This window comes from Cricetulus griseus (assembly GCF_003668045.3).
Source record: "Cricetulus griseus strain 17A/GY chromosome 1 unlocalized genomic scaffold, alternate assembly CriGri-PICRH-1.0 chr1_0, whole genome shotgun sequence".
NCBI classification, from domain to species: Eukaryota; Metazoa; Chordata; class Mammalia; order Rodentia; family Cricetidae; genus Cricetulus; species Cricetulus griseus.
The window spans coordinates 109,095,688-109,113,241 of NW_023276806.1; the positions used below are offsets into that span (position 1 = coordinate 109,095,688).

The 17,554-nt window shown below is 43.4% G+C and overlaps 1 protein-coding gene across 6 annotated transcripts in view; it reads right to left on the bottom strand.

The window, feature by feature from the left end:
- The window catches only part of Larp1b (La ribonucleoprotein 1B), a 110,162-nt gene extending 96,572 nt beyond the window's left edge, over positions 1 to 13,590 (bottom strand). Inside the window, exons 1-4 of one of the 6 annotated variants that reach the window (XM_027391921.2) lie at positions 13,457 to 13,590; positions 3,908 to 3,966; positions 3,317 to 3,376; positions 1,606 to 1,780 (exon numbers count right to left, since the gene is read on the bottom strand). In XM_027391921.2, coding sequence (XP_027247722.1) covers positions 1,606 to 1,780; positions 3,317 to 3,358 — 217 coding nt within the window. In that variant the 5' untranslated portion in view covers positions 3,359 to 3,376; positions 3,908 to 3,966; positions 13,457 to 13,590. Of the gene's footprint in view, positions 1 to 1,605; positions 1,781 to 3,316; positions 3,377 to 3,907; positions 3,967 to 10,398; positions 10,496 to 13,117; positions 13,365 to 13,456 lie in introns of those variants that run through there. The other 5 variants (XM_027391922.2, XM_027391920.2, XM_035450926.1 and 2 more) reach the window with 5 other exon arrangements.
- Between the last annotated feature and the right edge of the window lie 3,964 nt (positions 13,591 to 17,554).

A 17,554-nucleotide genomic window follows, 5' to 3' on the forward strand; every position in this document is an offset into this window, starting at 1 on the left:
AGAAGGACAGAGTCACAGAAGTCTCCAGCCAGACAGAGAGGTAGCAGGAGATGAACACACTGTGCTGAAAAAAAGATACTGCCAAATGGTAGAGTGGAGATAAGATATGTGGGTTACTTTAAGATGTAAGAGCTAGTTAGTAACAAGCCTAAGCTATCGGCTGAGCATTCAAAATTAGTTAAGTCTCTATGTGGTTATTTTGGAGCCTGCTGGAGGGACAAAACTGACTGAAGGGACAGAGAAAGTCCTTCCCAAAGCACTCAGAATCTTTATTTTAACTTACATGAACCTTGCCCATATCTCCTGCTGCTTATCCTAGGCTCAGAACCCTGAATGAATGAGTATAGGCTTTTATCAAGCCTGTCCCTAAATACATGAAAAGTACAGGAAAAAAAAAAAGGAAAATACCTCAGGGCAGTAAGTTTTTCCTCTATAACTTAATTTTTCAGGGAAAACCTTGACTAAGGGCTGGAGAGATAACCATTCAGAGGTTAAGATTGTGAACTGCCCAGCTGGAGGACCCAATTCAAGTCCTAGCTCCCATGTTGGGAGATTCAGAACTGCCTACAACTTCAGGGACCAAAATACTCTCTTCTGGATCCCATGGTTATCTGTGCCTACACACAAACACACACACCCACACTCTCTCTCTCTCTCTCTCTCTCTCTCTCTCTCTCTCTCTCTCACACACACACACACACACACACACACACACCCATAAACCAACACACATGTACACACACACATACTTGCACATAATTAAAAATTGTCAGGTGTGAACTATGGAGACAAAAGGCAGCTGAGTTCCAGGCTACCCAGTACCACATATTGAGACCTTGTCTCAAACAAACAAACAAACAAAAAATCCTTAAAATACTGACTAAAATTATTATCACTTCTCTTAGAAAACTTGGGGATGACCAGCAGTGGTGGTGCACGCCTTTAATCCAAGCTTGAGTCAGAGGCAGGAGGATGTCTGTAAGTTTAAAGCCAGCCTTGTCTACAGAGTGAGTTCCAGGACAGCTAGGACTGTTTCAGAGAGAAGCCCTGTCTTGAAAAACAAAAAGGAAAAAGAAAAAGAAAACCAGGGGCTAGAGAGATAGCTCAATGGTTAAGAGAACTGACTGTTCTTCCAGAGGACTCAGTTCAATTCCCAGCACCCACATGGCAGCTGACAACTGTCTCTAACTCTAATTCCTAGGAACCCAACTCCCTCACACAGACATACATGCAGAAAACAGAACAATAACATAAGAATAAAATTTTTTGTTTGTTTTTGGAGACAAGGTTTCTCTGTATTGCTTTGGAGCCTGTCCTGGCACTCACTCTGACCAGGCTGGTCTCAAACTCAAAAGAATCCCATTTTTTTTTTTTTTTTTTTTGGTACAGAATATAGTTTAAGCAGGGCTGCTACAGATAAACCCTGTCTCAACAAACCCAAATATATAATGCAAAATAAATAAATGAGAGGAAGGGGTCAGGACAGAAGGTCAAACAGGTCAAATCAGTTACTGCTGCAGGTGGTTCAACACACATCCACATGTGATGACAAGGAGAGCAGTCTTCAAAAACTTCAAGTTAAAATGAAAACACGTGTTAGCTGACCTCTCTTCCGCTGACTGCTTGACTGAGCCTCATCCTCGCTGACATTCTCAACAGGACCATCTAATTTTGCTTCCCGGTTCTCTTTGCTCTCACTGTTGCTTCTTTTTTCAATCTTCTCTTCTTTTTCTTTTCTAAATTGTGGCTTCTTATTTCCTTGGCTGCTAACACTCTGAGACTGGAAAAAAAAAAAAAAAACAGTGTTCTGAATAGAATCATTTCTATTAACATTTCACTAAAAAAAAATCAGCATCTATTATAAATATTGCTAAACAAATGATAAAGTAAATAATCAAAATTAAAAATCTGGAAGGGTAGTAGTGCACTTGTCTAGTATGTATGAGGTACTGGGTTAGATCCCCAATTTCACCAACACACATTAATGCTGTGCAGTCACCATTAGTCTAAGAAATGCAAATTAACCATATATTTACTACAATGGCAATAAGTCTTAAAAACTGACCAAATTAAGAGTTAATGAGGCTGTGACCTAATGGAAATTCTTAGACACCACCATTGGGAGTGAAAACTTGGCAGTTTCTTTGTATAGCCCTTGCTGTCCTGTAACTCCCTCTGATCAGGCTGGTCTCATTCTTAGAGATCTGCCTGTTTCTGCCTCAGTGCTGGGCATAGGCCACCACTATCTAGTTCGTGGTGGTTTCTTAAAAATAATTAAAGAATAGCTAGCATATGACCTTGCCACTTCTCTCCTAGTTATTTACATTGGGGATTGGGGAGGAAATAATCATGCAAATTTTTATACAAAGTTTCATTTACAATAGCTAATGTAAGGTCCACCATTACATTACAACCATAACTGAAATGAATCACTGACACACACAACATGGAAAAAATCTGAGTAAGACAGAAACAACAGTGCCTCCTACACTATTCCACATACACAGAAAATACAAACAGTTGCTGGGTAGTGGGGATGACTGCAACATTTGCAAATAGGAGCCAACTCATTTTTTATGTTTGTGGTGATATAATGAGTTTACTTAGAGTGGGTGGTGGTGGCTCACAACTTTAATCCCAGCACTGGGTAGGCAGAGACAGGCAGACCTCTGAGTTCAAGGCCATCCTGGTCTACAGATCAAGTTCCAGGACAGGCTCCAAAGCTACAGAGAAATCCTGTCTCGAAACACAAACATTAAAAAAAAAAAAATCCCCTCCATCTAATAATAATTAAGTGCTAGAGAGATGGCTCAGCAATTAAGAGATTATGTTGCTCTTTCAAAGGACCTGAGTCAATTCCCAGAACTCAGTTTCTCCCAACCACCTGTATTTACACACAAAAAATCATATACATTAAATAAATAAATCTAATTTTTTAAGTCAAAAATAAAATTTAATCCTTTTTGTTAAAAAAAAAAATCACACAGAGATGCATACTCCTGGGGATATAGTCAAGCAGGGAAATGTAAATGAAAGTAGTATCTTATAATTCAGTAAAACACTAAAAAGGATAGCTGTCAGTTTTTTAATCATCTTATCAAGATTATAGCATATGTGATCATTATTATAAAATCAAAGGTAAAATGTACTCTGGGTAAATGTTAAGGTACTAAATTCATTACTAATACTATGGAACAAAGAATGTTTCAAGTCAAAATAATACTACTGATGAGCTATATCTTTAAATACACCCAATACAGCAAACAATACTGAAACAAGAATTTTCTCTTTAAAATAGACTTAAATACATACTTACCCCTGTGTTCACTAGTTCACCTGGCGTTGGCCAGTTTGCCATATCACTGAAGTCACTAGCCTAAAATGTAATAAAATAATTGTTATAACTGAAAATGATTTTTATAATTTTCAGACAGGAAAAAAAATATTTCAAAACACCATTTTTGTTGCCAGGCATGGTGGTATATGCCAGCAATCTTGAGCACTTAGAAGTAGGAGAAACAGGAATTCAAGATCAACCATGGACACAAAAAGCTAATCTGGGCTATAATGATACCACCGGGGCTCATGTGACAACATGTTTTGATCCCAGCACTCTGGAGGCAAAAAGCAGGTAGATCTCTGTGAGTTCCAGGCCAGCCTGGTCTACACAGTGAGACCCTGTCTCAACCAAAGGGGAAAAAAGCAACAGCAAAATCAAATAAAGTAATAGTAATTTTAAAAATCACCTCTATTTACTTCTATGTATACTTGGCAAGCTAATTCAAATATTTCGCAAACATTTTTAAGTAAAAATTCAATGGTCTTATAATCAGAGTTCAAGCCAGAATTGTTTCAAAATGATTTTCAAAATCAATACATTTAAAAAATACATCCTATAAAGGCATACCTTGTTGGATTTCTTTGTCTTGAGTTTTCCCGCTTTTATAATTTTGGGGGAGCTGAGCTCTAAAAAATATATATATATAAAACAGTTTTTACAACCATTTCATTTAATACATTTAGCAAAATAAGTATTATTCAATTTTGACAAGTTAGTATAGTCATCACTTACAACAAAATTCAAGTTTCTGGTACTCAAATTCCTAGAAGGACATCAACTGTAATACGCAAATTCAATGTTACCCACATTTAAAAAGTAGAAAATACTAGCAGAGCAGTAGGGTTTCAAGCCTTTAATACCAGCATTTGGGAGGCAGAGGCAAGCAGATCTGACATCCAAGGCTAGTGGCACATGCCTTTAATCCCAACACTTGGGAGGCAGAGACAGGTGGATCTCTGTGAGTTCAAGGCCAGCCTGGTCTACATAGTGAGATCCAGGACAACCTCCAAAGCAATACAGAGAAACCCTGTCTGGAAAAAAAAAAAAAAAAAAAAAGAATGAAAAGGAAAGAAAGAAAGAAAAGAATGAAAAACTAAGAAAGAAAAAATATGGAAACTACTAATTCATACTAAGCTGGCAGACCAATCCTTTTATTAAGAAAATACAGGCCTGGAGGTGGTGGCAAACACCTTTAATCCCAGCGTTTAAGAGACAGAGGCAGATCTCTGAGTTTGAGTCCAGCCTGGTCTTCAAAAAGAGTTCCAGGACTGTTACACAGAGAAACCCTATCTCAGAGGGGGGGGAGGGAGGAAGGGAGGGAGAGAGAGGGGGAGAGAGAGAGGGGGAGAGAGAGGGAGAGAGAGAGAGAGAGAGAGAGAGAGAGAGAGAGAGAGAGAGAGAGAGAGAGAGAACCAGTACTCAGGAGACAGAGGCAGGCAGATCTGAGTTTTAAGGACAGCATGGTATATAAAGTGAGTTCTAGGACAGCTAGGACTACATAGAGAAACCTTGTCTTAAAAACAAACAAAAATAACAAAACAAAAAAGAGAAAATTCAACATAAAACTAAAACTAAAACTTCTAAGTAAAATTCCCTCCCTTTTAATTTTGTTTTTTAGCATGTCATGAATGGGAAGGCAAGTTACAGTCCCAGCCCTCAACTCTTTTTTTGGTTTTTCGAGACAGGGTTTCCCTGTGTAGCTTTGGAACTTATCCTGGCACTCACTCTGGAGACCAGGCTGGCCTCGAACTCACAGAGATTTGCCTCTGCCTCCTGAGTGCTGGGATTAAAAGTGTGTACCACCACCGCCGGGCTATAATTTTTTTAAAAACAAAGAAATCATCGAAAGCAACTTGGAGATAAAAACATTTGTTTCTCACACTCCTAGGTTAACAACAGTCCATCAGAGAGGGAAGCTAGGGCCAGGAAATCAGAGGCAGAAACTGATACAGAGGACTCTGAGGAGTGCTCCTTACTGGCTTGCTCAGACTGCTTTCTTTTAACACCCAGGGCTACCAGCCAGGGGATGGCACCACAATGTGTTAGATCCTCCAACAACAATCATTCATTAATTGCCTATAGGCCAATTTTATGGAGGAATTTTCTCCCCCCCACCCCCCAACCAGGCCTTAGCTGTCCTGGAACTAACTCTGTAGACCAGGTTGGCCTAGAACTGAGATCTACCTACCTCTGCCTTCCAAGTGCTGGGTTTAAAGGTGAGCACTACCAAGGCCAGGCTTGAAGGAATTTTCTAAATTGTAGTTCCCTCTTCTCAGATAATGCTAGTTAGTGCTGACAAAGCAACAACCAACCAACCAGGACAACCAGAATTCAGACACAAAAAGAAAAGTAACAGGTCTCTGTAGAAATTTGTGGGCTGGGCTGCAGTTCAGGGGCAGGTAGAAAGCTTACACAATATGCTCGAGGTCATCGCCCCAAACAAGCAAAACAGACAAACATTGCATCAACTGTCCTTATCTTGAAAGACAGCACAATGGCTGATCATAAGAACTGTCTTTAAATTAAGGGTTTTAAAGCTGCGGTTTTGTTTTTTTTATATTCACTCACCCACTCATGTATGTATGTATGTATGTATGTATGTATGTATGTATGTATGTATGTATGTATGTATGTGGGTTTGTTTGTTTGAGCCAGGGTCTGGATGTGTAGTCCTGGCTAACATGGAACTGGTTATGCAGACCAGCTGGCCTCAAACTTGAATTGATCTTGTCTCTGCTTTCCTCCCTAGTATAGCCACCAGTTAACCATACCAGCCTGGGACTGGGAGCCTACCACAATAAGTCTCTCTCTCTCTCTCTCTCTCTCTCTCTCTCTCTCTCTCTCTCTCTCTCTCTCTCTCTCTCTCACACACACACACACACACACACACACACACACAGAGCCTTCCCCACACCATAAAGCTAGCAATAGATTTAAACAGGATATAGAACACTTATCAACAAAGGTAATAGGGAACTGAAGCAGAGAACTACCCAAGTTCAAAACAAGGCTGGCTGTAATCTGAAATTCTCCTTGAAGTGAGGGGGTAGGCGGAAATAGTTTCTGGTTAAAGCTCTTGCTGCTTTTTCAGAGGACCTGAGTTTGGTCATGCAGGTCATAACTGCTTGTAACTGCATCTACAGGAGGTTCAATAATATCTTTTGGCCTCTGTAGGCAAATGCATACCCCTCCCATTCACATGCACTTAATTAAAAATAATATAACAGTCAAGTGTAGTGTCACAGGGCTTTAATACCAGCACTTAGGAGGCAGAGAGGCAGGCATATTTGAAGAGGCCAGCCTGGTCTACATCGAGAGTTTCAGGATACCCAGGGCTACATACAGGCCCTGTTTCAAATAAATTAAATAACTATATGTATACTTTTTAAAAGAATTCTTATCAAAGAAAGAAGATAACACAGCATGGTAAAATGTGCCTGTAATACACTACAAGTACATGAAATAGCATGTGTAGGTGTATACATATATGTGCATATGAATAAAACATGTCAAAGAACATACAACATTGGCAATCAATCAAAATGCAGAGTTGTGGAGCCCAGTCTCATTGGATATAACTGCAGTACATACAACACATTCACCTATGGCTCAGGGAACATTGCAGAAGAGGGGGTGGAAGACAGAAAGAACCAGAGGAGGATCAGGATCAGGGAGTATGCTGTGAGACTGGGTCTCACTGGAATGCCAGAAGCTACACCCATAAAGTCTTACTAATAAGACTACCTAAACATTAGCTGATCGAGGACAACACTTATAATATACATGCCAAAGTAGACAGGGGAATGACCATAAAGCCTCAGTCCTACACCAACAGCTACAAGATACAAAGGAATGTTCAAAGAGGGAGAAATAGTCTTCCCCAGGAAGAAAACAGCTGGCTATCCAAAACCAAATGGTCAGCCCAGAAAACATACATACAAGTAACATTAAACAAACACAGAAGGCTGTTTTTATGTATAGGAATGAATATATACAGGAATAACGATGAAAAAGAGGTCATAAATTTGAAAAAGAGCAAGGAGGGGTATATAGGAGGGCTTGGAGGGAAGAAAGGAAAGGAGGAAATGATGTTATTAATATTATAATCTCAAAAAATAAAGTTTTTAAAAACCTCTCCATGCAAAACAACAACAAAAACAGGAGTATAGGACAAAAACGGGGGTGGGGGGTGGGTGGGGGGGGTGGAGAAAGAAACCTAAATCTCCAGTAAAAATATTTTTGGGGCTGGAGAGATGGCTTAGTGATCAGGAGCACTGGTTGCTCTTGCAGAAGACCCAGGTCCCAGAACCCACATGGTGGATCACAACTGTCTGGAACTCTAGCTCCAGGGGATCCAATGCCATCTTCTAGCCTCTGAAGACACTATGCACACAGGTGGTAAAAGACATACATTCAGGTAAAACAAAACAAAACAAAACAAAAACCAAAAACTCATAAAATAGGGAAACAAATCTTTAAAAAATATATCCAAAAATCCAGGTTGATGGATTTTTGCAAGTCTATAATTCCAGCACTGGAAAGGCTGAGGTAAAAAACTCAAAAACAAAAATGGAAATAAAACCAAAACCCCTAAGGCTAATCTGACCTACAAAGCAAGATTCTTATCTAAAAGAGGAGAAAACTCCAAAACTCAAAAACAAGGAAAGACTTAATTCTCTCTTTTGCTAACAAAGAAAATATCAATTTATAGTCACTGGAAAGCAATGTGTCAAACAGTAATACCCTGCAAAATAACACTTCATTTCTACATTTACCCTAGGGAAAGATGTAAACAAACACAAAAGATACATATAAAATGCTGCATTGTCAGCCAGTGGTGGCACATGCCTTTAATTCCTGCATTTGGGAAGCAGAGACAGGGGATCTCTGTGAGTTCAAGGCCAACCTGGTCTAAAGCGTGAGTTCCAGGACAGTCAGGTGTGTTTCAGAGAAACCCAGTCTCTTGAAAAACAAAAACAAACAAAAAAGCTGTTTTGTCAAGATAAGGGAAGGGAACAAGCAAGGCTCTAAATTACCTATATGAGCTATATCTATGGATTACTCCACAATTTTAAAAGTGAGTCTAGATTATAAAGGATTAGCCTTTATAACAACTAGACATCACTATGGTGATGAAGTGGCACAGGCCTTGAATCACCATATTTCGGAAGTGAAGGCAGGAAGATCAGAAATTCAAGGACTGCTTAAGCTACTTAGTTTCAGGCCAGCCTGAGGTACACAAAGCCCAATCTCAAATTTTAAATTAAATTAAACTTAAAAACCAATCAGTACTTTAAATAAAAAGGGTGGATGAAATTTCATGCTCCAAGCACATCTATAGAATACACTTTTTAAAGGAATTGCTAGAAACATCTAAAAAAAAAAAATTAAGGAAACTGATTAATCAGTAACATGATTTTTTTTGAACTTTTTTTTGAAGGGAATATCAAAAGATCAAGAGTTATGGGTCTTCTCTGTGGTGTATGTTGAGATGAAATGCACAGGCTCAGCTATGTGAGGTAAGCACTCTGCCAACTGAGCCCCAACAGTTTTATTTTTAGGATATATATATATATATATATATATATATATATAATTTGCTTAAGATGTATTTCATGAAGGTTTAAACAGCAAACTTACTTACTTGTGGTTAAAAAAAAAAAAAAGGAGAAAAGTGGGTTGATAAATAGTAACATAAAGCCAGGCAGGACAGCAAATGCCTTTAATCCCAGTACTAGGGAGGCAAAGGCAGGTGGATCTGGGGGCAGCCTAGTCCACATAGTGAATTCCAGGTCAGCCAAGGCTATATAGTGAAATCCTTTCTCAAAACAACACAGGGTCAAAGAATAAATATGAAAAAATGGGCAAAATATCAATATTTTATATTCCGAGTTTTTGTGAAATTATACAAGACTGATTTTTTTACTATACAACTACAGCTACAAGCAAGTGATTAGCAAACCATAGACTGTTAATGAAGGGGTTGTTAAATTATAACTAACACAAGCTTAGGATAGTTTGAGAAGATCTTAGATCAGAAGTCTCAATACTGAATTCAAGACATTTCTAGGTGGGCCTGGTTTTGGTTGAAGTGTTTTATCTGGTTTCCCAGAAACAGCAATATATCACCAGGGCCATCCTAAAAGTGGAGGTGTGCCTCAAAACATGGGAGCCAGCCTGGTCTATAGAGTGAGTTCCAGGACAGGCTCCAAAGCAATACGGAGAATCCCTGTCTCAAAAACACCAAAAAAAAAGAAAATCTGCCTCACTTTTGTCTAGAGGTTAGACTGCCGATATGGCTGGCTAAGTAGGTAAGGGAGCTTGCCGCCAAGTTGGTCCCCAGAACATACATGATCTAAGAGAAACGACTGCCCCAAAGCTGTTCTCTGATCTTCACATTAACCACTGTGGCACTGCTGGGCAGTAGTGGCACACACCTTTAATTCCAGCGCTGCAGAGGCAGAGGCAAGTGATCTCTGGACATTCCAGGTCAGCCTGGTCTACAGAGCAAGCAAGTTCTAGGACAGACTCTAAAGCTAAAAAGAAACTCTGTCTCAAAAGAGTATCCTATTTTAAAATAAATTCTAAGACCGTCCTCTCAATAAATTGCTAACTTAATATAGCTTAATATGCATCCTTTAAGTCCTAAATGATCTCTGGACATATTTGATTATTTATCATTACTATTTTCTCTTTTTGATACAAGGTCTTACTTTATTTAACTTTAATTATGTGTTTATCTATGTGCATGTGAGTACAGGGGCCCAAGGAGAGAAGAGGGTATTGAGACTCTCTGGATTTGGAATTACAGGCAGCTATTTGCTACACAATGTGGATTCTGGGAACTGAAACTCAGATCCTCTGAAAAAAACACTATATATGATCTTAACCTCTGAGCCACCTTTCTCTCCAAGTCCTGCCTCACTATACTTCTTTGGCTGGTCTCAAACTCCTAGGTGTAGTTGATCTTGCAGCCTCAGTCTGAGTAGCTGGGGCTATAGGTATGTACCATTACACATCTCATCCTTTTTTATTTCATACTTTAGAAATTTTCTTACTTTTTATTTTTGTGTATGTCTCCACCCATGTGCAGACACCCTCAAGGATCAGGGGCAATAGATCCTCTGGAACTGGGTTAGCCTCTTGATGTGGGTGCTAGAAATGAAAAGAGTCCTCTGAAAGAGCAGTAAGTTCTCTCTCTCTCTCTCTCTTTTTTTTTTTCAGTAAGTACTCTTAACCACTGAACCATCTGCCCAAGCCCTATATCATCCTATTGATTTTTCTTAGGGAAATGAGAGGCCACAGTACCTAGCTTTCAAGTATAAAACACTCTAGTGTTAAGAAGTGGGTCTAATAGGAGTGGTGGTGTACACCTTTAATCCCAGCACTTGGGAGGCAGAGACAGTCAGATCTTTGTGAGTTTGAGGCTAGCCTGGTCTGCAAAGTGAGTTCCAGGACAGCCAGGGCTGTTACAGAGAAACCCTGTCTTGAAAAACAATCAATCAAACAAAAAAAAAAAAAAAAAATTGGCTCCTCTATGCCCATCATCCCAGGGGCAGGTTTGAGGGGGAGGCTTGGGTTTGTTGCTAGCCTGGATAATTCAGAAAATGCCATCTCAAAACAAAAACCAAAAAAAAAAATTAAAACAACAACAACAAAAAACCAGGTGGGGGGTAGTGGCTCACACCTTTAATCCCAAAACTCGGTAGGCAGAGGCAGGCAGATCTGTGAGTTCTAGGCCAGCCTGGTCTACAAGAGCTAATTCCAGGACAGCCTCCAAAACCACAGAGAAACCCTGTCTTGAAAAAACGAAAAACAAACAAACAACAAAAAAACAAATAGAAAACATGAACCAATCCATGTCATTAATTTACAAGCCCATTAAACCTTACCAAAAGTCAACTAGTTAGTTAGTAACAACTAAACTATCATCTGCTTCTTTCAGCAGTGCATTCCTATACCACAATCTCTTATTTAGGTTACCTATTAGACACTGTGGAGGAACAGTTTAGATTCAGGGTTGCTACCCTAACATAATGAAGAAAAGCATTGTTAATATTGCAGAGTGACCAAGAAGTAAGAGTTGTCAATAAAGAAACATTGATACAACTGAAACTCCTTTTGATTTTTTCTTTTGTTTTTGAGACAGGGTCTCCCTACATATCCCTGGCTGTCTTAAGTCACTAGGTAGATGAGGCTAGCCTTGAACTCAGATATCTATTTGTCACTCCCTCAAGAGTGCTGGGACTAAAGAGTGAGTCACCAGGCCAGGCTCCTTTTGATTTTGAGATCCTGGTCTTGAGTGTAGTCCAGGCTGACCTAAAACTCATGATCCTCCTGCTGGAATTACAGGTATAGGTCATATTCCCAGTTAAGTGTCACTATTTTTTTTTCTTCTCTCTCCTTTTTTTTTTTTTTCCCAAGACAGGGTTTCTCTGTGTAGCTATGGAGCCTATCCTGGCAGTCACTCTGGAGACCAGGCTAGCCTCGAACTCACAGAGATCCTCCTGCCTGAGCCTCTCGAGTGCTGGGATTAAAGGTGCACCACCAACTCCCGGCTATTAGTGTCACTATTCTTAATCTAAGAAAAACTGAAGATCCAAGGCACAAGTAGGTCAACTGTCAAAGATTTTTCCAAGTAATTTGCAATTAAAAATTCCTGAGGGGGTGTAGGAAATCTGCATTTGCAGCTTGATGATAAAGCACTGGGCCCCAGGCTCATCCCCAGCATAGGAAGAAGGGAAAAAAAAAGAATCCCAAGTCCCTCTGAAAAGTTTTAAAGTCTAAAAAACTGGGTTTATAAAAACTGACTTCATATTTGGTAGTTCAATAAATACAAATCTAGACAAGGAGAGGTAACAAGGAGAGGTAACTGTCAATAAAGCAATCAACAAGGGCTTTCTTTTCTTACTAAATTTTAGAGAGACTTGGCACAGCATGTTTTATTCACTTAGCAATGGTAGTAAACAGCTCTTTTCAGCTAGGCCAGAATTATGCCAATACTAATGGAGAGCAAAATTCAGTAGGTTTTTTTCCCGTTAAAGTGCCAAAATTTAGTAAGCATTGAAGAGGAGAAATACCTATAAACCCAGCAATTGGAAGGAGGGCAGTAGCAGGAGGAACAAGAGTTCCAGACCAGCCTGGGCTACTCAGATCATGTTTCAAAAGCAAACAAAATAACTAACAAACAAAAAATTAATGAGGATTTCCGTGCAAAAGCTAAGAAACTAAGTCAACATTTATCTCCTCCCTACAGATACAACTATCACATTTGTACAGGATCCTTTGGCTGCATTTGACCCCCACAACCCCGTAAACATGCTCAAACTTCGGCTGTTCCACCGAGTCTCCTCAGAACAGAGAAAACTTGACAACAAAACAACCTCTATTTCCATAGAAAGCCCAGTTATTTTAGTACAGTTTTTTTTTCCTCTCAGCATTTCCATTCTTTTCTTTCTTTCCTTTTGAAATACTTTACTAAATTGCTCAGTCTGGCTTCGAACGCCCAATCTTCCACATCCATGGGGTTACAGGCGTGCGCTACCAAGTACAGGTCAGTAGTTTCTAAACTACAGTTGCTGCAACCCAAATAAAGCCCTAAGGTCCATATTGCATTGGTCAGCATTCGAACGCAATGGCACAACCCAATCTCTAAAGCGCAGGCTACCATGGGACCAGCCGTGCGATCCAGACTCTCAATCAACTGTCCTATGTCAGGCATTCTGAAACACGACCGAAAACCACCTCAATGCCAGCTACATTCAGAGCCACAACTACCTAGCAGCCTTCTGACACTTTGCATTTCACCAGTTACTTCACGAGCGAGCCCGATCTTGCTTGGAACTTGCACGCAAATCCGCTTATTCTGACTCGCTTACACTCAGGCAAGTTCACGGAAACTTTCCCATAGTCTTCACTACGTCCAGGTCGCCGACACGTGAAGGCACAAGTCGAGCCGGGCCGCGGTGCCCAGTCACCCACGCCGTGCCCCTAGCCGTCAAGGAGAACCTGAGGTCCCACCTCTTCCTGTCGCTCCCTCTCCCAGATGTCCATTTATGTAAATCGGCACGTTGAATGACACCTAGGAACCCAGCACCTCCCGCGGACCGCACTCACCGGCCTCTGGGGCGTCCTGAGCGGGCGGCGGCGCGCCGGTGCCCACGGGGGACAGGTGCTGCGGCAGCTTCTTGGTCCACGGGTTCCCCTTTGGCGGCGGCGGCGGCGGCTTGTCCTCGGGGCCGCCTGCCGCAGGGTCCTCTCGGGCGTCCTCGGGAGAGTCCCGCGGTGCTGGCGGCGGCGGCGGCGGCGGCGGCGGCGGCGGTGGTGGCGGTGGGGCCTCCCCGCCGAAGGGACCCCCGGGCGCGCGCGCCTTGTGTGCCAGGTGCAGCGCCAGCGGCCTCACGGGCACGGCCGCTTGCGGCACGCTGTGTCCCAGCACGAGCGCCGGCGACGGCTCTCCCCGCGCCCCCGCGCTGGTGGCGGCCGCGGCCCGCTCCTCCCTCGCCTCCTTGCCCTCCCGCTCGCCTGGCGCCGGCTGCTCCGCCCGCCGGCTCGCCGCTGCCAACAGCGCGTCCGGTCGCCGGCCACGGCGGGGGGTCCTAGCGGCGACATGGCCGGCCCCTGGCCCCAGCCTCCTGCCCAGCCGGGGGCCGTCCGGGTCCAGGGAGCCCGGCCGCCCCTCTCTCCACACGGGGGCACAGACCCGCTTCGGTCCTGGGACGCGGAACCCGCCCGCCGAGGCGTGCAGCGCTCGGCGTGCCGCTCCTCCCCGCCCGCCGAGCGGAGCGCTAACCGCCCGCCGCCCGGCCTCGTCGCAGCGCACGGCCGGAGCTCGCCACACGCGCCGGGCGCGCCCGAGCCGCGAGCCCTCAGCGGGCGCGGACGACAACGCGGTGCTCCAGCCAGGCTGAAGGATCTCTAGGAGAGCTGAGGAGCCGCGCGCGGCCTGAGCCGGTAACTGCCCCAGGGGGCGGGGCGTGCAGAGGGCGAGGCAGCCGGGGGCGGAGCGTGCAGAGAGCGAGGCGGGTTAGTGGGCGGAGCGTATCGAGGGCGAGGCGTACAAGAGGCGGGGCGCGCACAGGGAGAGGAGGGCCAGTGGGCGGGGCGTGCAGAGGGCGAGGTGTTCGGAGGGAGGGAGAGGTGACCAGGAGGACCAGCGTTCGGTAGGCAAGGTGCCTAAGGATCCCGGCGAGAACCGGAGGGAGAGTCAATGTGAGGGGCAGGGCTTGCAGAGGCAAACGTGAGACTAGAGGCGGGGCATGTAGAGGGCGTGTAGAGGGCGGAGCACCCCAGAGAGTGACGTGGCTACACACCGGCTCCCCTAATCGCCTAGCTGCGCGACCGCGGCCTGAACAGTCTTCCCGAGTGCGGCGGGCGTGGTTTGCTGTGGGCCACTCCCCAGCAGCGGGCGAAGGTGAACCTGCTACTCCCCACTCCTGCCTATGTGAACCCGGGACGAGGGCTTTCCGCAGGGACCTGGATGATCAACCAGGCGGTTCATTTCCGCTAATGTGAAGCGCTGCAGGCCCTTCATGGGAGCAGCTTCTCAGGATCCCGGCAAAGTTTCCCAGTGAGGCTGTGGGCACCACGGGCACTCCTGATCCTGAGTCCAAGGGAAGACCGAGCCCAGGAATTCCAAGGAGGCCACTTGTCCGTCCTGATTTCACCCCACAGACAACGAAATGCTTTTTCAGTGCTCTTGAGTAAAGCAAATACTTAACATTTCTCACCGTTCTCCAGTTTTTACCTTTTTAGTGGGTTTTGATGATTTCAGACAGGGTCTCGCGTAGCAAGTTGATCCTGAACTCAAGATCAAGGCTGGCCTTAAGCATCCTTTTTTTTTTTTTTTTTTTTTTTTTGAGACAGGGTTTCTCTGTGGCTTTAGAGGCTGTCCTGGAACTAGCTCTTGTAGACCAAGCTGGTCTGGAACTCACAGAGATCCTCCTGCCTCTGCCTTCCGAGTGCTGGGATTAAAGGCGTGCACCACCAACGCCCAGCAGGCCTTAAGCTTTCTTTTTCCGCATGCTTTTGAGACAGTCCACTTGAGCGGTCCACTCAAGTCCAGGCTGACTTGGAAGCATCAACTAAACCATTCTGGTTTTGAACTCAAAGGAATGTGCCTGCCTTAGGCTTTTTCTTTCTTTCTTTCTTTCTTTCTTTCTTTCTTTCTTTCTTTCTTTTTTTTTTTCCTTTTTGGTTTTTCGAGACAGGGTTTCTCTGTGGCTTTGGAGCCTGTCCTGGAACTAGCTCTGTAGATCATGCTGGTCTCGAACTCACAGAGATCCACCAGTCTCTGCCTCCCAAGTGCTGGGATCAAAGGTGTTGCACCACCAACGCCCGACTGCCTCAGCCTTTTAAATGCTGCAGTGACTATATGCGTTGAGTACCACACATCCGGCTAGTCTTGAACTTTTTTTCTTTTTTAAGATTTATTCTTTTAGGTTTTCCTGGCTCTGCGTCCCTAGGGCTGGTATTAAAGGCATAAGGACCACACCCAGCAGGCTTTGAACACTCAACACTCCATTTCGAAGATTTATTCTTTTTTTAGAACCACCTGCCTCTGCCTCACAAATGGTGGGATTAAAGGCGTAGACAGCCTTGCCCAGCAAGAATTATTCTATTTTTAAATTTGTGTGTGTGTGTGTGTGTGTGTGTGTGAGTGAGGAGAGAGGAGAGAGAGAGAGAGAGAGAGAGAGAGAGAGAGAGAGAGAGAGAGAGAGAGAGAGAGCTCGTGTGCACATGTGCGCAGGTACCCTGATACAACAGAGGTATCAGATCCTCTTTAAGCTAGAGATAACAGGCTCTTGTGAACTGCTCAGTATGCTTGTTACTGGGAAACGAAACAGCAAGTGCTCTTAATCTTCAAGTCATCTCTCCAGCCCCTAGCCTTGAACAGTGACTGTGACTCTACCTCCCAAGTGCTGAGATTAGGGGAGGTAAGCCATCACTTCCAGTTTATCACCCATCCTTAGTTTATGGAAATAGCACTTGATCACAACTTAACTATGTTCCTAATTTTTCTTTCCTACAATGGGTATTAAAATAGTGCAGGTTTTGGTAAACCTAGTAAGACCTTTCTGCTTAGCATTGAAATTTGATTTAAAGTAATATTGGCTGTACATACTATTCTTATGGCTTAATAAAGTTATATCTGGTGCCAGGTCATCATTGAGAGCATGTTCCTACTGGTGAAGAGTTTTTCTCCACCTCACGCCGACCCCAACCATGTTAAATACTGTATTCACCACTTCACACATTACATCTGCTATAAACAGTAAGGCTTTTCTTGTTTTCTACACAGAAATCTCTGGTTTACCTGACCCTAAGCAACCTCCTGAATCTGGCTGCTATTCAATGAGGACTGTATTTCCATTTCTATTGCCCAATGCCAACTTTAGAGCTCTATTCCTGGTGGCTCTTTGAGTTTTAACTTCCAACCTAACTAGCTGTTCTTATTATAAGTGTTTTTTTTTTAAGTATTGTTAGGAAATATGTAACTCTTGTATGTAAGTGTACCAACAAATGCCAGTCAATGTGATTCTGAACACATTTTATTCATTTTTACCATTGTGCTTGTTCAAGTACATGACTGAGTCAATGGAGAAAAAGGAAATGTGATAGTGTCTTTCCAAAGTTGGGGGCGGGGGTGTGCACACATTTAAAGTCACTGGCTTAAACTCACATAGGCTAGGCCAGCTGTCCAGTGAGTCTGTGCTTCCCTAGTGCCACCATGCTTGTCCCCCTCCCCCAGTGGGTTCTGGACATCAAACTCAAATCCTCACAAGTACTTTACTAAGTTCTCACCCCAGCTCGTCATTGTCTATAAGAGTCAAAGACTTGCTGTGCTGCTGTGCGGTGGTGGAACATGCCTGCCTTTAATCCCAGCACTCAGGAGGCAGAGGCAGATGGATCTCTGTGAGTTGGAGGCCAGCCTGGTCTACAGAGCTAGTTCCAGGACAACTAGGGCTACAGAGAAACTCTGCCTCAAAAAACAAATGAACAAACAAACAAGTCACAGACTTCTTAAGTCAAGGTGAAGGATGATTAAGAAACAATGTCTCTAGGAAACTATTTGCTTTGCAGGGAGAGAACTGGAGGGCAGTTGTGGTTTCAGGGACTCTAGAATGCAGTGGCAGGATTTATTATTTATTATTATTTATTATTTGCTATTTATTGCTCATGACAGGAGCTGGCTATCTATCATCTATTTATTTA